This window comes from Geotrypetes seraphini, chromosome 2 (assembly GCF_902459505.1).
Source record: "Geotrypetes seraphini chromosome 2, aGeoSer1.1, whole genome shotgun sequence".
NCBI lineage: Eukaryota > Metazoa > Chordata > Amphibia > Gymnophiona > Dermophiidae > Geotrypetes > Geotrypetes seraphini.
The window spans coordinates 442,748,707-442,771,451 of record NC_047085.1 but is presented as its reverse complement, the minus strand read 5'-3'; the positions used below and the strand labels follow the sequence as shown (position 1 = coordinate 442,771,451).

The 22,745-nt window shown below is 46.6% G+C and overlaps 1 protein-coding gene across 2 annotated transcripts in view; it reads left to right on the top strand.

The window, feature by feature from the left end:
- Positions 1-22,745, top strand: part of ABI1 (abl interactor 1) — a 216,405-nt gene that overhangs the window by 124,485 nt on the left and 69,175 nt on the right. For both annotated transcript variants that reach the window (XM_033931414.1, XM_033931413.1), the window contains exon 5: positions 7,875-8,015. In XM_033931414.1, the coding sequence (XP_033787305.1) occupies positions 7,875-8,015 (141 nt within the window). The remainder of the gene's footprint in view (positions 1-7,874; positions 8,016-22,745) is intronic.

Below are 22,745 nucleotides of genomic sequence, written 5' to 3'. Positions count from 1 at the left end.
AGGCCCACCATTTTGTAAGAGGCAGGCCTTCCAGCTGGATGGGTAGGCGTCTTCCAGTCAGAATTCTTAAATAAGGTGGGGAGAGGCAGAGAGGTCATTGGGGGTGCGGAGGGGGAGGGTTGGGTGACGGCGAAAGGGGGTAGAGTTGGAGGATTGTACAAGCATGGCGAGAGTGGGCATCTCTCCTGCTTCTAGGGGTGGGTGTCCGGAGGTTCAAACTCAAAAGGAGAAAGTGGACATCTCTTGCTGAGTTTCGATTTGGGGGTTTGTATTTTTTTATTTTAATTTGCGTGGAGGAGGGTCTGAGCTGTGAAACTTTATTTTCCTGTCAGTGCCTGAGCTAATCAGCACTCAGGCACTGATCAGAAAGTAAGGTTATGACAGCTCAGACCCGTCTCAAATTTTAGCCACAAATGTGGTACAGTGAGGTTAGGGAATCGCTTGGCGATGATAGAGAATCACTCAGAGTGCTCATTTTAATATTATTGACCTTGTTCTCCTACATTTGCATGGCAATATTGGAGACTGCTAGAAAACTTGGAAAAAACCATGGTAAGCCATTTTGATAATTTGCCACTAAAATATATGCACGCTAAATTGATTAGAACCAGTATAGTGACTGCGTTAAAGGCAACCTTAAGTTTTTAGAATCTGGCCCTCAGTTCCTCATATACTTTCCCACCTCCCCTTGGAATTGTCTTCTTTAAGGCATTTAGAAACTGAGAAGGCCCATGGTGAGTTATAAAAAGTTTCTAGAAATTGATCTAGGCTACAGAAGCTTTTTCCTGTATTGGGCTCTGCCAATGGGATCACCCACTTATAAGGCTTAAATCCTGTTGTTCATTGAGAACAATTGCTATGTAAATGACCTTGTTTTCACTGCCTCAGTTTGGTTTGTACAGAAGAGCCTTTCTGTTAAATGTATCCTTAAAAATACAGTGACTTGATTATAAAGTGACTTGACTAAAATGGTTTTCTCTTACTTGACATTTACATCATTATCCCAGGACAAGCAGGCAGCATATTCTTAACACATGGGTGACGTCACCGACGGAGCCCTTGGTACGGACCTTTTAACTAGAAGTTTCTAGTTGGCCGCACCGCGCGTGCGCGAGTGCCTTCCCGCCCGACGGAGGAGTGCGTGGTCCCCAGTTTCTTCGTTTCCGCGGAGCGAAGAAGACGCGTGTATTTTTTCAACGGCCGTTGAAATCACTTTTTGCCTTCCCGCTCGCGCTTTTGTTATATTTTTTTCTTCCTCTACCTCCGGGTTTCCTTTTTCTTTCAATTACAAAAAAAAAAAAAAAAAAAACTTTGATTTTTATTGTTTCTTTCGTTTTTGCCCCGGCGGGGCCTGTTGCCATTATACAGGCCTCGGACTTCGATTTTGCGGAGGCTATCTTCCCCTTCATGCCCCCGCAGGTCGGTTTTAAGAAGTGCCAGCGGTGTGCACGCCCGATCTCCGTTTCTGACCCACACAATTGGTGTTTGCAGTGCCTGGGTCCGGAGCATCGGGCAGACTCCTGCACCCGCTGTGCCACTTTACAAAAACGTACTCTTAAAAACCGAAGAATCCAGCAAACCCTGCTCTTCGGCTCCGAGTCGGCGATGGATTCATCACCCTCAGCGGCGGTACCGCAGAAATCGGCACCGTCCAGCTCGACACCGACCGATCCCGCATCGGCGCCACTGGCGCCAGGTAAGCCGGCTAAGAAGCCTTCCTCTTCCCTCGAGCGCCCTCCAGCTACGGTGACGACACCGTCCATACCGGCATCGCACCGGTCCCGTAAACGCTCCGCCCCGATAACGGTGAGTGCCTCGTCATCGGCCTCCTCATCGCCGGGGCGTGGAGCGGCATCCAAGGAACCGAAGAAAAAGAAAGCGGTTCCGATGCCACCCCTGGATGACCGTATCTCGGCCATCCTACAAACTCAGCTTCAGGAGCAGTTGAAGAAACAGCTTGAACAACTGCTACCCTCTATCCTGGCACCGCTCCTTCCGGTACCAGACCGGCCCGAGCCCCGCACCGAGCCCCCGGTGTCCACTCCTTCGGTACCGGTAAACACCTCGATGCCGATCCTTTCGGCACAACAACTTCCTGATGATCCTGTGGTTCACTCTCGAACCACAGTGGATCCTGCTCGGCACCAGGCGGTACGGCACTCTTCTCGGGACCGAGAACGACGCCGATCGTCCTCCCCTGGTGCCGTTTCGGTGCGCTCTGGTAAATCTTTGTCCAAAACTCACCACACCGCACCCTCCACCCCGGTGTCCCGACACGCACCAGAAGTCAGGGATCCGGATTTATGGGAGGAGACTCCTCTCGGTACCGAGGAGGATCCCTCCTCATCTGATGAGGAACCATCGGCGCCTGATGCCTCCTCTAAACCTGAGCAGTCCTCTTTTTCTAAATTTCTGAGGGAAATGTCTGCTGCTCTGTCACTTCCCCTTGAATCTGACTCCAAGAAGTCCCAAGCCTTTTTAGAAGCCTTAGACTTTGAGCAACCTCCTAAAGAGTTCCTCAAACTTCCCGTACATGACATCTTACGGGAGACATTCTACAAAAATTTGGAAACTCCCCTCACGGTACCGGGAGCTCCCCGTAAACTGGACAACCTTTACCGTGTCATCCCTATTCCAGGATTCGACAAATCTCAATTGCCCCATGAGTCCCTTCTGGTGGAATCCACCCTAAAAAAGACTCAGGGCTCCAGTGTCTATGCCTCTACCCCTCCTGGCAGAGAAGGTAAGACCATGGACAAGTTTGGCAAGAGGCTTTACCAAAATGCCATGCTTGCCAACAGGGCAAACAACTATTCCTTCCATTTTTCCTTTTATCTCAAACACTTGGTCCAACAGCTGTCTGCCCTCCAGAAGTACCTTCCTGAACGCAAGGTCCCGCTATTCCAGCAGCACATATCTGGCCTTCTCCAAATGCGCAAGTATATGGTCCGCTCGATCTACGACTCCTTCGAGCTCACCTCTCGGGCCTCTGCCATGGCTGTAGCCATGCGTCGCTTGGCCTGGCTCAGAGTCTCCGACCTGGACATCAACCACCAGGACCGCCTGGCCAACGCCCCCTGTCTCGGGGATGAGCTTTTTGGAGAGTCACTGGATTCCACCACCCAGAAACTCTCCGCCCATGAGACTAGGTGGGACACCCTAATCAAGCCGAAAAAGAAGGCTCCGCCTGCTCGACCCTATCGGCCTCAATCATCCTACCAGCGGAGGTTCTCAGCCAGGCCACTCAATCCGCCTCCCCAACAATCTCGGCGACCCCGTCAACAGCAGCACCATGCCCAGGCTCGGTCTCAGGCCACCCAACCCTCCAAGCCTCCTCAGCCTGCTAAACAATCTCAGCCCTTTTGACTCTTCTCTCCAGGGCATAGCCAGTCATCCACCCTCGCTGCCTCTTCCACAGCCTATCGGGGGTCGTCTCACCATTTTCTCAAGCCGTTGGGAAGTCATCACGTCGGACCAGTGGGTCCTCAACATCATCCGCCACGGCTACTCTCTCAACTTCCAGACTCTGCCTCCGGACAACCTTCCCGTAGAGTCTGCTTCAAACTCATCTCAAACCCCCCTCCTCCTGAGGGAGGTTCAATCCCTCCTCCTTCTCAATGCCATCGAAGAAGTACCTCCAGATCAAAGGGGGCAGGGATTCTACTCCCGCTACTTCCTGGTACCCAAAAAGACGGGAGACCTCCGTCCCATTCTCGATCTCAGGGACCTCAACAAGTGTCTGGTCAAGGAGAAGTTCAGAATGCTCTCCCTTGCCACGCTCTATCCTCTTCTTTCTCAACACGACTGGCTATGTTCCCTGGACCTCAAAGAGGCCTACACTCACATCTCCATCAATCAACATTCTCGCCGCTACCTGCGATTCCAGGTACTGCACCACCACTATCAGTACAAGGTGTTACCGTTCGGCCTCGCCTCCTCACCCAGGGTCTTCACCAAGTGCCTTATAGTGGTAGCGGCCTTCCTCAGGTCTCACAACCTCCAGGTGTTCCCCTATTTGGACGATTGGTTGGTGAAAGCACCTACGTCTCCACTTGTGCTACAGGCTACTCATCACACCATCTCTCTCCTCCACCTCCTGGGGTTCGAGATCAACTACCCCAAGTCGCATCTGCTTCCCACCCAGCGACTTCAATTCATTGGAGCAGTTCTGGACACCACGCTAATGAGGGCTTTTCTCCCCTCCGATCGCAAGCAGACCCTGCTCCATCTCTGCCGTCAGGTACTCATGCATCCCTCCATTCCTGCTCGACAGATGATGGTCCTCCTGGGTCACATGGCCTCGACAGTGCATGTCCTTCCTCTGGCTCGTCTCCACCTTCGTACACCTCAGTGGACGCTCGCCAACCAGTGGTCACAGACTACGGATCTTCTTTCTCATCCCATCTCTGTGACATCATCTCTTCAGCAATCTCTCCAATGGTGGTTGAACTCCTCAAATCTTTCCAGGGGTCTACTTTTCCATCTGCCCCCCCACTCTATGATCATCACCACAGATGCGTCCCCCTACGCGTGGGGAGCTCACCTGGGAGATCTACGCACCCAGGGACTTTGGACCCCACAGGAGCGTCGTCATCACATCAATTTCCTGGAACTCAGAGCCATATTCTACGCCCTCAAGGCTTTCCAGCATCTTCTCTGTCCTCAAGTCCTCCTCCTGTGCACAGACAATCAAGTCGCCATGTACTACATAAACAAGCAGGGCGGCACCGGATCTCGCCCCCTTTGTCTGGAGGCTCTGCGCATCTGGACCTGGGCCACGGACCGCAATCTCTTTCTCAGGGCGGTCTATATCCAGGGCGAACAGAACTCTCTGGCCGACAATCTCAGCCGCATCCTTCAACCTCACGAGTGGACGTTGGACCCTCCGACTCTACTCTCCATCTTTGCTCGATGGGGCACTCCGCAGGTGGACCTCTTTGCAGCACCTCACAACCATCAGCTGCCCCAATTCTGTTCCAGACTCTTCTCTCCTCACCGTCTGGCCCCGGATGCATTCCTGCTCGACTGGAGGGATCGGTTCCTCTATGCCTTCCCTCCACTTCCTTTGATGTTGCGGACCTTGTCCAAACTCCGCAAGGACAATGCCACCATGATCCTCATCGCCCCTCGGTGGCCTCGTCAACACTGGTTCTCCCTTCTGCTTCAACTCAGCTCCAGGGAGCCCATTCCTCTTCCTGTGTTTCCTACTCTACTTACACAGCAGAATCAGTCTCTACTACATCCCAACCTGTCTTCCCTCCACCTGACAGCTTGGTTTCTCTCGGGCTGACCTCTCCGGAGAATCTATCTCAACCGGTCCGCCTCATTTTGGACGCCTCCAGGAAACCGGCCACTCTTCAATGTTACCATCAGAAGTGGACCAGATTCTCCTCGTGGTGTCTCCGGCATCATCAAGAACCCACCTCTTTGGCGGTGGAAACTGTCTTGGACTATTTGCTCTCGCTGTCCAACGCTGGCCTCAAAACCACTTCCATCAGAGTCCACCTCAGTGCCATCACTGCGTTTCACGAGCCTATTCTCGGAAAACCCCTCACGGCTCATCCTCTGGTTTCAAGATTTATGAGAGGGCTCTTCAACATCAAACCGCCTCTCAAGCCTCCTCCCGTCGTCTGGGACCTGAATGTGGTTCTCTCTGCCCTTATGAAACCTCCGTTTGAGCCTCTTGCCACAACTTCATTCAGGCTTCTTACCTGGAAGGTGCTTTTCCTAATTGCCATCACCTCTGCCAGGAGGGTTAGCGAACTGCATGCACTGGTTGCCGACCCACCGTTCACTGTTTTTCACCATGACAAGGTTGTTCTGCGTACCCACCCTAAATTCCTTCCCAAGGTGGTCTCAGCTTTTCACCTCAACCAGTCCATTGTGCTTCCCGTCTTCTTCCCTAAGCCTCACTCGCATCCTGGAGAACAGGCGTTGCACACGCTGGATTGTAAGCGTGCCCTTGCTTACTACCTTGATCGTACCAGAGCTCACCGAACATCCCCTCAGCTCTTTTTGTCTTTCGATCCCAACCGTTTGGGCCGTCCTGTCTCCAAACGGACACTTTCAAATTGGCTTGCTGCCTGTATTGCCTTCTGTTATGCTCGGGCCGGTCTCTCTCTGGAAGGATCTGTCACGGCCCACAGAGTCCGAGCTATGGCTGCTTCTGTGGCTTTCCTCCGTTCCACGCCCATCGAGGAAATCTGCAAGGCGGCCACTTGGTCCTCAGTTCACACGTTCACTACTCACTACTGTCTGGATGCATTCTCCAGACGGGATGGACACTTCGGCCAATCTGTGTTACAAAATTTATTTTCCTAATGGCCAACCATCCCTCCTCCCTCTTTGTTAGCTTGGAGGTCACCCATGTGTTAAGAATATGCTGCCTGCTTGTCCTGGGATAAAGCACAGTTACTTACCGTAACAGGTGTTATCCAGGGACAGCAGGCAGATATTCTTAAGTCCCACCCACCTCCCCGGGTTGGCTTCTTAGCTGGCTTATCCTAACTGGGGACCACGCACTCCTCCGTCGGGCGGGAAGGCACTCGCGCACGCGCGGTGCGGCCAACTAGAAACTTCTAGTTAAAAGGTCCGTACCAAGGGCTCCGTCGGTGACGTCACCCATGTGTTAAGAATATCTGCCTGCTGTCCCTGGATAACACCTGTTACGGTAAGTAACTGTGCTTTTTGTTGTGTTCTTTATGGGTTCTATATGGAATAGTCCAGTACGACATACCCCATTATTCCTGAACCTTCAGTTAGTCATTCTATTCCCATGAGAATTCTTATAGAGAAGAACCTCATTAGCATATTTTTGCTCCACCTCCAATCTCTCTGGGCCGTCTTCCAATTTACTACCAATACCTCCCTGGAAACAATTTTAATTCTGCTTGTCTCTGAAAAGTGGAGAATCTTCTTTACTTCAATCTGCTTAAAGATCCATTTTCTCTAAGAACCCGATATGCTGCTTATATTTGTATTAAGCAGACATACTAGAAAGGCTCACTGGCTCAAAAACCTCCTGTCCCGACCTAATTATTAATAATGTGAACTTTAGTAGTTGTCTTTACATCAGCTACTCAAACCCTTTATAATAGCTGTCCAAATCATTATATTACTTTACATTACATTAGAGATTTCTATTCTGCCATTACCTTGCGGTTCAAGGCGGATTCCAAAAGATTTATTAGTGGGGGTTACAATGGAAGAACAATTGTCATTTCTAGAGTTGTAAGCAGTAAGGTCCTTTGTCAAGTGCTAAAAAGTGGTGTAGAGTAGGTAGATATTTATGAATGGAGGGTAACAAAGGAAGATCATTTGTCATTTCTCAAGTTGTACAGAGAAGGTCAGGTAGTTTGTAATTGCAAAAAAACTTATCTGGATTGGGACTTTTGAATATTCTCTACCCAGGCCTGTTCTTGCTGATGAGAGCTAGCAGATGTTTTGCTGTTACAGCTGCGTCAGGGCAACAGACTTCTTCCTTGGAGAAAAGCACAAAATAACAGTGTTAATGTTAATCAACTCTAAAGAACAGTCAGTAAAGTCCATTCTTCAACATTTCAAACCCTTACACTCGGCGTGTTTTCACTCGCTCATTCTGGCAAAGATGGTGTCAGTCTTGACTTTATCAGACTTATAGCGGGGAATAGTTTAACTACCTGAAAGTTCAGGAATAATGTGTATGTCTACTAGAAAGAAGATTACTGAGGTAAGAACCTAATCTTTCCTTATTGATAAAAATTGCAAATTTCAATTAAAAAAAAAACAAAAACTATTTGCTTGTATAAGTTGGGGTATGAAAACTGAGTGAACATCCAGAAAAACATACAGTAAAATCAATTTATTTAAATTGATTTGTTCTCCCTTTTGTCTAGACGGAATACACCATATAAAACGTTGGAGCCTGTAAAGCCTCCAACAGTTCCCAATGATTACATGACAAGTCCAGCCAGGCTTGGGAGTCAGCACAGCCCTGGAAGAACAGCATCTCTGAACCAGAGACCGAGAACACACAGGTATGGTACCCCCTAGTATTTGACCAGAGATAAGCTTCTAATACAAGTCAAGCCTTAGGCATTGCTATATCTGATTTCTGAAACTAGAATGTTAATTTTTAGTAGATAAGAACAGTTATGTAGACTATATAAAGTTCAGTGTTTATAGGTTCTCCTTCTTATTAGATGCCTTATATTTCAGCAGTTTTTCAGCTAATCAGTGTCTTCTGTTTTGTAGCACTGTTTTATAGTGCCACAAAGCTTGACAGGGAAAAATGCTTCAGTACCTGAATAAACTCATGTATACCATTCTGAGCTCTCCTGGGAGAACGGTATAGAAAATTGAATAAATAAATAAATATTTTAAGTAGATGGATTTCTCTATAATTTAACTTATGGGTGTTACTCTTCAGGTTAAGTTTTAGCCTACATCCTGACCTGACTAAATTTCTATTCAGGGGCACATGTGCATCATAGATAGATAGGGCTCAGCATGGATAGGTGGAACTCTACCTGATGCATTTGTCCAGAAATATTACAGAATAAATTTTTTCTGAAATATGACTTTGAGCAGTAAAAACCTGAGCATTACAAAATCACTTAACTATTAGTTTAAAATTCAATAGATTTGATAACTAGCTGCAGGACTAATAATGTCACAGCCTCTTTTTGTCCCTGTTTGGCACCCATTGTAACTAACAAGGACTTACTCTGCTTATTATCACTCTTGTGTAATGTCACACATTGGTTAATGCCAATTTTAGCCATTTGGCAATTTAAAATCTATCATTTAATGTCAGTCATGTCTGGGCCACTTGCTCTTCATCACAAGCTAGATACTAGTTTAGCAGCAGTTTTACTCAGACTCTGATTAACAGTGTCATGTTGATCTACAAATGCATGTTAAAATGGTGGCTAAGCTTGTAAATTTGGTCTTAAATGCAAAAATGGAAGTTATAAAGTTGTTAATCACTATAAGTGCAAAAACATTGCAGAAAAGTTCAGTACTGAGATTGTACTATGTCAAAACTAGCTAACAAATAGGACAAAATAGACAAGGATTTTCATTTGTCAGCAGCAACAAACTGTAAGCAGATGCAAACTAGCCTGTACATGGAACTTAGAGGCATTGTTAAAGCGGTTTAAACAGACCTGCACTGTATAACTCACATACCCTCCAATCAGAGACGTCAAACGGAAAAAACTGTACGATGGCCTTCTAGCCACACAGGCAGCAAAACTAGACCACCAACTCTCTAATCGTGACCCCAGACTACAAAACTTTCAGAAAAGAAATAAAAACCTTGCTAGTAAATAAATCCATGAAGACTAACTAATACTGAATGAAACTTTTCAATCCTCTGAAGCAACCCGCTCTACTCTGTAACACCTCTGGACATGTTCAGAAGTCCTCTTCTGTAATCCGCCTTGAACCGCAATGTAATGGTGGAATAAAAATCACTAATGTAATGTAATAACTTCTGATAAGAGGTCCAATACTTAGAGATTTCTGGGCATTTGGTTAAATGGAAGTGTTGCAATGGATTCCTTGAATGAGTTGTTGTTGTTGGTTTTTTAAAATTTAGCTCTTTTATTGAGAGAAAGAAAAACAGAGAAAGACACATACAGCAAGAACAGTTGTAACAGGACTGTTTGATGCAAGGCATAAACCACATCAACATTTGTACAATAAAACTAACCCTCCCCCCCCAGGTTCTGGAAATAGCACAGAAAAGAGAAAACTGAAGTCCCCCTTCATTCCCACCAAACTTCATAAGGTTTCCACCACAAGTGGAACCTGCCCAGTCTATAGTATTTCATAGCCGTTAACTTGGTCATATGGTATACATAGTCCAATTTGAGTACCACTTGGTCCTTGGAAGGAATAGTATCCTGTCGCCATACCCTTGAATGAAGTTTTAAAAGAAAAAGGCTATAATATACCGTATTTTCACGTAGATAATGCGTACCCGTGTAAAACGCGCACACGGGTATAGTGCTCGAAAAACACAAATCTATGTACAGAAATTTTTATATACCCGTATACCGCGCATGCTGCCCGACTCTCCGGTCGCCGCCCGACTCTCCTTTCGCCCGCCCCGACTCTCCTCTCCCCCTTGAAGTCCTGTCCCCATCCTGAAAGCCTGATGCCCCCCCCACGTCCGATTCACCCCCCCCGCAGGACCGTTCGCACCCCCACCGCGAAGGACCGCTCGCACGCACCCACACCCCGAAGGACCGCTCGCACGCACTCCCACCCGCACCCCCACCTTGAAGGACCGCTCGCACCCCCACAGGCTCTCGACCCCCCCTCCCCATCATGTAGAAGCTCCTACCGGTGTCCTGCTGCTTCCTCTTGGCGGTCCTGACTCCCCGACACGATCGGGGGAAAAGGGAGCTCAAGCCCTCTTGCCCCAGCCAACCGCGGCACCCCCGACACGATCGGGGCAAGAGGGAGCTCAAGCCCTCTTGCCCCCCCCGACTCCCCGACACGATCGGGGCAAGAGGGAGCTCAAGCCCTCTTGCCCCAGCCAACCGCGGCACATGGTCGGGTTGGGCCCATGTGCCTCAGGTCCCGCCCCCAGGCGGGACCTAAGGCTCCCGGGCCTATTCTGATTGGCCCAGGCGCCTTAGGCCCCACCAGTAGGCGGAGCTTTGGGACGGATGGGCCAATCCGGCCTCATTCCGTCGCTGGCTGCCTGCCGGACAGGCGAGTTTGACTCCCGTCTGTCCGGCCAACTACACAAAGGTATGGGGAAGGGGGGTGGGGGTCTGCCAGGGTGGTCGCGGGTCGGCTGGGGTGGCGGTCGGAGGTTCTTGAGGGGGGCGGTCGTTGGGGGGGAGGGGGGTTTGCGTCGAAGGCAGGAGGGCCTGGGATCCCTCCTGCCCGTAATGTAGTGCGGGGTGGGGGGAGGAGGGGTCGCCGTGGCCAGGAGGGTTTGGGCTCCCTCCTGGCCCGAACAACTAGCGGGGGGGGGGGGGGTCGCCAGGGCCAGGAGGACTTGGGCTCCCTCCTGGCCCGATATTGTCGGGGAGTTGGGGAGTCGGCGGGGCAAGAGGGCTTGGGCTCCCTTTTGCCCCGATCGGGTCGGGGAGTCGGGGGGGCAAGAGGGCTTGAGCTCCCTCTTGCCCTGATCGTGTCGGGGGTGCCGCGGTTGGCTGGGGCAAGAGGGCTTGAGCTCCCTCTTGCCCCGATCGTGTCGGGTGTGCCGCGGTTGGCTGGGGCAAGAGGGCTTGAGCTCCCTCTTGCCCCGATCGTGTCGGGTGTCGGGACCGCCAAGAGGAAGCAGCAGGACACCGGTAGGAGCTTCTACATGATGGGGGGGGGGGGTCGGGAGGCTGTGGGGGTGCGGGAGCGGGTGTGAGTGCGTGCGAGCAGTCCTTCGGGGTGGGGTGTGAGCGGTCCTGCGGGGGGTGAATCGGACATCGGGGGGGGGGGGGAACTATGTAAAAAAAATTTTGTACAACGCGCTCACGCGTCTAACGTGCGAGGGTATGCGCGGTACGTAAAAACCACGTATAACGCGCGCGTTATATGCGTGAAAATATGGTATACAGGGTTGTTGCTGGTGAGTGTGCCGGTGTAGAACGGGAGGCAATTAACAGGCTTTCCCATTTGCCAGAAATAATGGAGGGCTATAGACCAGATAATGTGGTTAACTGTTAACAGACTAAGTATTGTGCTTCAAAAAACAGAGTATATGACCATCTGATAGCTACAATTTGCTGCAACATTACTGCACTGAGAAATGCCAGTTATTTGTAATACAGAAAATCACAAAATCCACACTGTTTCAAAAATGTTAAAAGCCCTCTGGTGACCTTTAAGACAAACAAATGAACATGGATGATTGGTGAGCAGTTTGAAGATTGGATGGATGCATTTGACAAAAAAAGAAAAAAAAGAAGGCAAAGGAAAATCCTTTTTGTGGACAATTGCCCAGCAACCTGACTTCAACAAAGCTAGTCTTTCTGTCACCAAACACAAGTGCAATTCAACCTTGTGATCAGGGTATCATCTTTACATTCAAATAGTACAGAAAGCAAATTGTGTGTTGCATTATGCTTACAGTGGAACATATCCAGTAGTGGAGGATGTGTTTACGATAGTGGATTGGTTTATTTTTTGTGCTGTTACAGTGGAACAGAAGCAATCATCCAACATTAATGTCAAAACTTCCATTGATTATATGCACGCTGCAGGGAATTCAGATAATCAGGCTACAGTCAGCTGTTTGTTTGGTTTTTTTTGCAAGACACAGTTTGATACATCACATACTTGACAAAAGTGGTCACACAGAGATGAAGTGAGAAACTACAGGTTGGTAAGCCTCACTTCAGTTATTGGAAAAATAATGGAAGCGTTGCTGAAGAAGAGGATAGTGAATTTCCTAGAATCTAATGGGTTACAAGCTATGAGGCAACATAGCTAATAATGTAAAAGTAAATTGTGCCAAACAAATCTGATTGAATTCTTTAACTGGGCACCAGAGAACTGGATCAAGGATGTGCACTAGATGTAAAGTACCTAGATTTCAGCAAAGCCTTTGACACGGTTCCTCATATAAGGCTCTTAAATAAACTTGAAGTTAGAACCCAAAGTGGTGAACTGGATTAGAAATTGGTTGACAGATGCCAGATGGTGGTTCTTAATGGAATTCACTCGGAGAAAAGAAAGGTGTGTTTGTGAGTGACATTACCCAAGGGTTATTAACAAAGGATTGCCTTTTTGAGGATAAAACCAAGATTTGTAACAGAGTGGACACCCCGGAAGGAGTGGAAAACATGAAAAGGATCTGCAAAAGTTCGAAGAATGGTCTAAAATTTAATGCAGAGAAGTGCAGAGTGATGCATTTGGGGAGCAGAAATCTGAGGGAACCAAATGTATTAGAAGGTGAAAGGCTGATATGCATGGATGGGGCGAGGGAACTTGGGATGATAGTACCTGAGGTGGCAAAACAGTGTGAAAAGGTGGTGGCTGTAGCCAGAAGGATGCTAGGTGGTATAGAGAGAGGCTTAACCAGCAGAAGAAAGAAGATGGTAAGGCCCCTGTACAAGTCGTTGGTGAGACCCCACTTGGAATATTGTGTTTAGTTTTGGAGGCTGTATCTGACTAAGGGTATAAGGAGACTTGAGGCAATCCAGAGGAAGGTGTCAAAACTGGTAGGGAGAGCACCTACAGGAAGAATATGGCTTGTGGCACACTGATGTGTTAACCTTACTCACAACTGAGACTTTTTCTACATAAGCAGTTTTATTGGGATCTGGTATGGGGGGAAACTAGACTGGAAATAGTGCTGCGGAAGGGCATGGGGCGGGGAGGTATATCTCGCTTATATGGGGCATTGTTACTGCGGGAAGCACCAGAGGATAGTTATAGAGTTAAATGGGCTCAAGAGGTGGGGAGGACAGTAGATGACTTGGAGTGGGGAAGGCTTTATAGGCGCTTATTTTCTCTGCTTCCTTAATTGAAAATGTTTTTAAAATGTATTATTGCTGGTATATGACATCGCAGCGGTTATCTGTGATCTATTCCCAGCACACTGACCTATGTTGGAGGGACTGTGGATAGTTGGGGTCTTTTCGGCATATCTGGTGGACCTGCCCCAAGGTTAAGGATTATTGGAACATGGTGGGGCAATTGATTGTCAATATCACAGGCAAGCATTGTCTTATTTTAATGGACTGCCGTTTGCTTAATGCGCCTATTCCTGGGTATACGTCATAGGGGCATCAACTGTCCATATTTGTGGTTATCTTAGTTAGGATGGTTTTAGCCAGTTTCTGGCATACGGATAAATTGCTGACTAGGGGGTGACTACTTAATCGCTTCGATTATGTGCTAATTGACGGTGATGCGCCAGATGTGCATGGAACCTTACCAGAGAGTATGGAACAGTTACATAGCTTGGAGGGTGACTTTACACCATTCTGGGTCCAGGTAGTAATAGGTTTGTCAGGGTTATGTCAGGGGAGAGGGGGGTGCCGGTGGAGTTGGGTGGTGAGCCGAGTTGGGGGGGTATGAATTAGTGAGTTTAGGGTGGGAATAAGGGGGGTGGGAATGGGATTTGGGACTTGTGTGGATTGTTGGGAGGTAGATGGGAGCTACAGTAAGTAACTAGATTATGTATTCTTATTTGGTATTGTTAGCTAGTTCCACATAGACTTCCGAACTTTCATGTGCTGGAAAATATAGATGTGCGATTACTCTGGCTACTTCATGTTGGGCTCTATGATTCATATTTATGTAGGAGTTTTGTATTCTGGTGGTTTTTCTGTTTATGATTCTCTGTTTTGGGGTTTGTCTAGCCTGGCAAAAATTTCTCATTAAATATCTCTTATAAATAAAAATGAAATAGCTCACAACTGTATACTGTAAAGATTTGTAGTCCTTTGTGTGTGATTATTCTGTTGTGTTCACTTTGCGGCCTTTGGGGGGGGGGGGGCTATGTATTTTGTAAAATAAAAATCATTATTTAAAAAAAATGGAAGGGAGTTTGTGCCAAAAGACATACAAGAAGAGACTGGAAGACCAGAATATGTATACTCTTAGAGGAGAGGAAGGACAGGGTAGATATGATACAGACATTTAAATACCTGAAAGGTATTAGTATAAAACCAAATCTTTTCCAGAGAAGGGAAAATGGTATAACTAAAGGGCATAAATTGAGGTTACAAGACGTTAGACTTAGGAGTAATGTTAGAAAATTGTTTTTCATGGAGAGGATGGTTGATGCCTGGAATGCCCTCCTGAGAGAGAGGTGGTGAAGATGAAAATGATGACAGAATTCAAAAAAGCATGGGATGAACACAGAGGATCTCTGATTAGAAAATGAATGGTATAAATTGAAGAACTAAGGCTGGTACTGGGCAGACTTGCATGGTCTATCCCGTATATGGCAGTTTGGTTTAGAATAGGCTGGAGTGAGCTTAGACGGCAGCTCCAGTATTTGAAACCTAACGATAGTACCGGATGGATTTCTATGGTTTATGGCCCAGAAATATCAAAGAAAAAAAGACTTAAATCATGAACTACTGACAAATTGGATGGACCATTTAGGTGTCTTTTACTATGGTACATGCACCTCAAGAGGCTGGTGGTACAGTTGACATTGGCTTGCAATTTCAGTCAGTTCACCGTTCACCGGCCTTTGAAGTATTTGTAACAACTGATGATTACTTGATTAGAATAGAAACACAGTCCAGTGAAAAAATTACAGTGAGTTGTAAAAACAATGGCAACTCTGCTCTGGAAGATGCTGAATGTTTTGAAGATGACATGGACGAAACAACCACTGTGAACACTTGCTCAGTCTGTAACTGCTTTCAAAATAGTTCAAAATTGCTAAGTTATATTGATTGATTGACTTATTTGTAAATTTTGCTGTAGATGTACAGTCTCTTGTCATGTAAACCGCTCTGAACTATTCTGGTACTGCGGTATACAAAAATAAAGTTGTTGTTATTATTATTATTATTATTATTACATGCTTTTATTGGTAGTTTGACAGATGTACAGGAGGATGTTTTTAATGCAATGGCTTGCATTCAGGACTTAATACCAATGAACCATGCCCTGTATAAAATCACCCATTTTTTTCTGCTGCAGATCAATGTACTTGAATGTTATTTCCCTTCATGTTCTGCATACTGTATGAGTGCTTAAACTCCATTGAATAAAAGCAGAAATATGAAAACTAACCTTTGGCTCTGCATTATCTACTTTTTTTAGTGCAATAGGTGTATCATTCTGGACAGTAGGATATTCTCCCCATGCTTGCAAGCTGTGCCAAAGGAATCCATTCCAGGTTTTCAGCTTCTCCTCCTTCAGAGGGCTCTGCTGCCCCTTCAGTTTATCTTTCTTCTCTGCGAGCCGGGAAGGTGACTTTCTGATAGAAACATAGAAAATGATGGCAGGAAAGGGCCACGGCCCATCTAGTCTGCCCACTCCAACGATCCACCCTCTAACTACCTCCATGAAGAGATCCCACGAGCCAATCCCATCTTTTCTTAAAATCTGGCACGCTGTTGGCCTCAATTACCTGTTGTGGAAGATTATTCCAGCTATCAACCACCCTTTCGGTGAAGAAATATTTTCTGGTGTCGCCATGAAATTTCCCACCCCTGATTTTCAACGGATGCCCTCTTGTTGCCTTTAAGAAAAAAGAGATCTTCTTCCACCCTGATACAGCCCATGACGTATTTCATCTGCTCTGTATATTTCTTTCTCTTGGGGGGGGGGGGGGTATTCATGATTTTTGTGGCTTTCAGTGCTCCAGTGTGGGGGAAAGAACTCCTGTGTGGAGAAGAAACAGACTTGGGTCTGCAGCTGGCAGGTTAATCCCTCGGGGACCTGTTTGGTCAGCCTGCAGAAAACTTTGTGGAGCTCTGGGCCCATATCCCTAGTAGCTTAGCTTGCCTACTGAATCACAGGGGCTTGAGCACAGGCTGTTAGGCATCCACAGGATGCCAGCTGCGATTTCACATCCCCCCCTTTGCTTGCACAGTTCCATGGGGGTTGAGGATTCAGTCTGACTTCCGTCCGACTGGCAATCCAAAATCTCAGCGTTTGGAGGACTAGCTGATGGAGGCAGGGATTCTTCTCCCAGATCCAGCTACTTTTTGGTGCCGAGGCAGGCTTTAGCACCTTCAGAGCACATGAGTAAGGCTATTACAGCCTATGGGCAAAATGGGGGGGGGTCTAACCTCATCCTATAGGGACCCACACCTCTAAAATCTGTTTTCTAAGGGGTGGTTGTTGGTTTTTTTTAAAGCCATTTTGGATACCAAAATGCTGTCTCAGTAGCCATTCCCAATTTCATTTTTTCAAATTTTTGCAGATCCTTCAAATCACCTCATTTTGACTCTTTTACCCCTGATTCATGCCAGTTTGCACTGGATGGTTGCTGGAAGGGATCCCTTTCACCATGTGCCACGCAGCATATGAAGGGGAGGTGGGAGCATCAGGCTTAGCCTCCCCCTTAGTCTCTAGGACTGAGGAACTTCTGGGGGGGGGGGTTGCTGTCTACTGAGAGAAAATTGCTTCCGAAGCTCTGGATCAGTGGTTTACTTACGAATAAGAGCTTGGAAACCACGGAGCCCAAGAGACTTAAGGTGGAGTTACCTAAAGGGGACTTGGTGTTAATTTGATAGCAAGGATCCTCATATGACGCCTGGCAGCGAACCAGGGGTCATGCAAGGAGACTTGTCTCCCATGGTGCATCAGGGTCATTAGTAGTGGATGATCCTGTGGCCCTTTCTGACAGGGACTCGGAGGATGAAGGATCAGTCTGTATGCTCTTGCTGTCACAGTGCAAATCTTTCCTGCTGGGAGATACAGGTTCAAAACCAGGAGCAAGTATACAGGAAGTGACCCTTGACCAAGGGGAGGATCCCACTTTACGCCAGCTGTTCAAGCCTTTGGCGCTATTAGAGCTCATTAATGACTCCCTGAGGTAGTTACAGTTGGACTCCCAGCAGCCCCTTCCACTCTATCGTGAGCAGAGTGAGAGTGCAGCCCAAATCTTTCCCTGGCATTCCAATATGAGTGTTTTAGGCACAGAGTACTAGGATGCTCCTGAGGGCTCTTTAAAGATAGCCAAAATAATGTCTAGGCTGTATCCTATGGCGCAGGAGTGTCAACAGATGTTCGCTCAACCTAAGATAGATTTTAACCAAGCGCACATCCCTGCCAAGTGAGGGAGGCATAGTATTAAAGGATATGCAGGATTGCAGAGTGGATGTGGTTCTAAAAAGACAGGTTCAAAGCTTTGGCCTTATGGATCAAAGCAGCTGCAGCAGCTTCTCTTGTGGCATACGCATATCATACCAAGATGCGTGGACTCACCCTGGTAGAGGACAAGCCTTTACCTCAGCTTATGCTAGTGGAGGTAGATTATGTAGCTGGTGCTCTCTACAACATCATCAGTCATGAGCAAAGTCTCAGCTTATTCCATTTGAGCCTGCAGAATGCTTTGGACCAGACAATGGGTGGGAGATTTCACCTCCAAGGCTACTCTCAGCAGACCCCCTTTCAAGGGACAGATGATGTTCAGAAAGAGTCTGGATAGTCTGAAAACCAGCATAGCAGATCACCAGCCGAAATCTCTACTGGACAGCAGACTGTGAACCTCTAGAAGTTCTGGGTGGTCAAATTTTTGTAGTTCAGGTGCTTTTGACAGTACTAAGACGGAGACTCATCTCAGAGATCTATCAGGGATGAAGACTTAGATTCACAGGACCTAGATGAAGCCAAGCCTCTGGTCCTTTTCCCTCTTCAACCTCCAAGAAGTCAAAATGACACCAGGGTCGAACTGGGGATAGGGGAACTTAAGAACGCATCTTTAAATGTTTCAGACCCTAGTAATTATCGTCCAATTGCTAATCTTCCATTTTTATTGAAAATCATTGAAGCAATAGTACACACACAACCACAGGATTTTGTGAACAAAACCCATTCATTACATCCCCATCAAAACAGTATTCTGGGCCAGATTCTCAAAACTTTAACGCGGTCGCTAAATTGGTTTCCGACAGTTTAGCCTGCATGCATTTTAGCAGCGGATTATCAAACGGCTTATCTCGGCATTTAGTGAGCTTTCTAGCAGTCTCAGACACTGCCATGCAAATGGGCTCTTCAGTATTGAAATGAGCACTCTAAAAATTGTCGAGCCATTCTCCAAAAGCGACATTGACTTTTGGCGACAAAAATCAAAAACTGGTCCAGGGATGCCGAACAGCACTGTTTAAAACCACAGCAGCGGCAACAGGAGAGATGCCCACTCTCTCCTACACACCAAGCAACCCCCCCCCTGCAGTGGGAGGGATTCCCACTCTCTCCCACCACCAAGTTACCCCATCCCCTAGCAGCGGGAGAGATGCCCACTTTTCTCCCTCTTCCACATAACATCCCCCCCTCCCAGTGCCTCCAACGACTGGCACCCTCTCTCCCTTATCTTGATTTAGATGGTTGACCAGAGAGATGCCTACTCCCTCCAGCCAGCTAGTCTGCTTCTTCAAAATGGGCCTTCCTCTCCCAGTGCATCCTGAGATGCGCTGGAGAGGGGCCTGAGGCTCTGATTGGCCCAGGATGTGGAAGGCCCCTCCTATGGGAGGAGCTTTGTGCATCTGGGCCAATCACAGCCTTAGGTCCTTTCCCAGATGCATCAGCGAGGAGCCCTAAAGCTCTGCTTGGCCCGGACACCTAAGGCCCCACCTATAGGAGGGGCCTCAAACAACCTGGGTCAATCAGGCTCTTTCCATGTACATCCCAGGATGCACCAGGCAGGGGAAGGCCCATTTTGAAGAGGCAGGCCGCTGGTTGGAGGGAATAGGCATCCCTCTGGTCAGCCATCTAAATCAAGGTAAGGGGAGAGGGTGCCAGTCATCAGAGGCATAGGGGTTTGCTTGGTGGCGGGAGACAGTGGGCATTTTTCCGCTGCAGGAGGGAGGCTTTGTGTTCACGGTGGGAGAGAATGGGCATATCTCCCACTGTTGGGGGGGGGGGGTCACTTGGTGGTGGGAGAGAGTGGACATCTCTCCTGCTGCGAGGGATGTGTATTGGTTAGCAGTGGAAGAGAGCGGACATCTTCCACTATCATCAGCGATGGGCACATGCCAAATTTATTGAGTCCTTCGCTATTCTCCGCCAACCTCATTTACATGAGTGTTTTTTGGAGAATGACTCTTTTTTAAAATCGCTACCAGAATGGCTGTGATAGCAGCCCGTCATTTTTTAGAATCTAGGCCTCTGTTACTATCGTAATATAGAGACTGCCTTGATAGGAATTACCACTTATATACATTGAGCTTTTTACAATTTAAAAAAGGTTTTGATGATATCACTAGATTATCATCTGCCTTTGACATTGTGGATATTCTTTGCTACTTCTAAGATTACAAGAATTAGGTTAAAGGATACAGTGCTAAATGGTTTAGCTCAGTGGTCTCAAACTCGCGGCCCGCCATGGTACTATTTTGAGGCCCCTCAGTATGTTACCATTGTTCTGGAACGTTGCCTGCCTCACTGCTGTAATCTCACACAAGTGCTTTCCTGCATCTGTACAGTTCATAGTCTTAAGCGCACGAGACAAATGCACGCCGACAGTTCAGCGCAAGATTTCAGCACGCCGCAGGAAAACCTTCTTTTAAAGGGTTCTGACGGGGGGTGTAGGTAGGGAACCCTCCACTTTACTTAATAGGGATCACGCTGGCAATTGGGGGGGGGGGGTTTAGGGGGTTGTAACCCACATTATACTGAAAACTTGTAACTTTTCCCTATTTTTTAGGGAAAAAGTTAAATTTTCAGTATAATGTGGGGGGTTACACCCCCTACACTCCCCCAACACGGCAGCGCGAGGCAGCGTGATCCCTATTAAGTAGAGTGGGGGGATTCCCCCCTCCCTTCGGAGCCCTTTAAAAGAAGGTTTTCCTGTGGCACGCTGAAGTCTTGCGCTGAATTGTCGGCGCTTGTTTGTCTCGTCACCGTAAAACTCTATAGTTTATAAATCTTTCCTTAATTACTTCTGATAATTTCAGCTATACACAGCTGAAAGCAGTGCAACATGCAGAAAGTGAAAAACTATAACGAATTTTACCTCGTGTAAAGTTGTCATTTCTTTAATAAGACATTAACTATTTTTTCTGTGGCCCTCCAAGTACCTACAAATCCAAAATGCGGCCCTGCAAAGGGTTTGAGTTTGAGACCACTGGTTTAGCTCATATCTAGAAAATCGTTCAAATATAGTAATAATGCAGGATTTAAAATCAACATCATTTAGTTTGGAAACTGGTTTGCCCCAAGGCTTGATATTATCATCACTCTTGTTTAACATTTTTCTTACACCATTGTTGACCATGGGTCAATCAAGAGGTTTCACAATGTTTGTCTATGCAGACAGCATCCAAATTCTATATACCTTGGATTCTTTTTTCTGAGATTGAAAACAATTAATCAAAATCTAGTTTATATTACAAATTGGTTAACGGAAAATAAACTTAACCCAGAACATCTATACTATTCACATCGCAAGAACAGGTAATATCACTTATACCAATTCAGTTATGCAATATAACTATTCCGTATGTATTATCTACTAAGATTTTAGAAGTAATCTTGGATTCCAAATTATCTTCTCCATCTCAGGTTTCACAGGTAGTTAAATAATCATTTTTTAAACTACGACTTAAGTAAATCCGCTCATTATTTTTTCCAGAAGCCTTGAATGTATTAATACATTCTTTTGTGATTCAGCAGATTGATTACTATAACTCACTTTATGTGGGTATATGCCAGAAAGATATTCAAAGACTTCAAATAATTCAAAATATGGCCATCTGATTGATATACAATTTACGTAAATTTGATCATGTAACACCTTTTTGAAAGCAGCATATTGGCTTATAAATCATAGTATTACTTATTAAATTCTCTTGTTGACTTTTAAAACAATAAACAGAGGAGAACCTTTATACCTCATTTGTTTGTTAGTTCCATATATGCAGTTAAGGCCATTGAGATCAGAAACTCAAAACCTTCTCTCAGTTCGAGCATAATCGAGAAATAGTTCCCAGACATATTAGGGCTACTATCTTTTCAGTATACTGGGCCTAAATTTTAGAACTCTCTAAGTATCATTGAATTCTTTGGATAAATTTAAAACTGATCTTTAAAACATTTTTATTTTCAGATGCTTATAAAACATAATAAATTTTATTGACAAAATAGTATGGTTTAATAGATTTAGCTGCACTGGAGGAGCACTGCAGAACACAAGATTACCAAATTATATTTACCTTCCTCCCCATCTTTTATAAAAACAAATTGTATTTCAATTTTCACCTTGGACTCATGTGTATGTGATTTGTTTTAATCTGTTTATTGACCGTACTACAGAATTTTAGATTTGTAAGCTGCCTAGGATTACAAATGGTGCAGGATAGTAAGATTTTAATAAACTTGGAAACTTGAAGGCTCTGGGAGCAGATCTCATCAGACTTCTGGGTGCTGGAAATCTTTCAGGGGGAGGAAGGGTGCAAGCTTGAGTTCACTCATCCCCTAACAGACTGGTTTGTAGACTCCCTTGATGAGCCACCCAGAAAAGTTGTATGCAGAGTCTTAGCAACAGTACAGAGACTTGTAGAAATTCAGGCCATAGAGCCATTGCTGCCAGAAGAGTTGGCCTTAGGCAGATACTCCATATATTTCATAGTACTCAAGAAAGAGGACTGGAGACCCATTTTGGATCTTACACATGTTAGTGAGGCCCTAAAAGTTCCACACTTTCATATGGAAACTTAGAGGTCAGTCATTGTATCAGTGGTTCCAGGAAAATTTCTATCTTCACTAGACTTGACAGAAGCCTACCTGCATATTCCAGTCTTTACAAAACACAGGAGATTTCTGAGATTCCACATAGAGAATGACACTGTGGCCGTTGCCTGTGGCTGGCTGCGGGTAACCCGCTGAAACAGTTGGGAGGGAGGAAAAGTGCTCACTGCGGGTACGGGGACAAGGCCATCCACCGCCCTGTGGAGCGGTGAATGGCCTTGTCCCCGCAGTTAAGGAGGGAGCGCGTGCAGCCTCCTCCCTCCTTCCTACCTTCCAGCTGAATCTAACTATCTCCCTCCTTCCCCCCTTACCTTTATGGCGCATTTTAAGTTTAGAGTAACTTGTTCAAGCTGCCAGAGCCTGCATGCAACTTCCGGTTGCGTCAAAGGAGAAGCTTCCGCCCACAGATGCACGCGACTGCA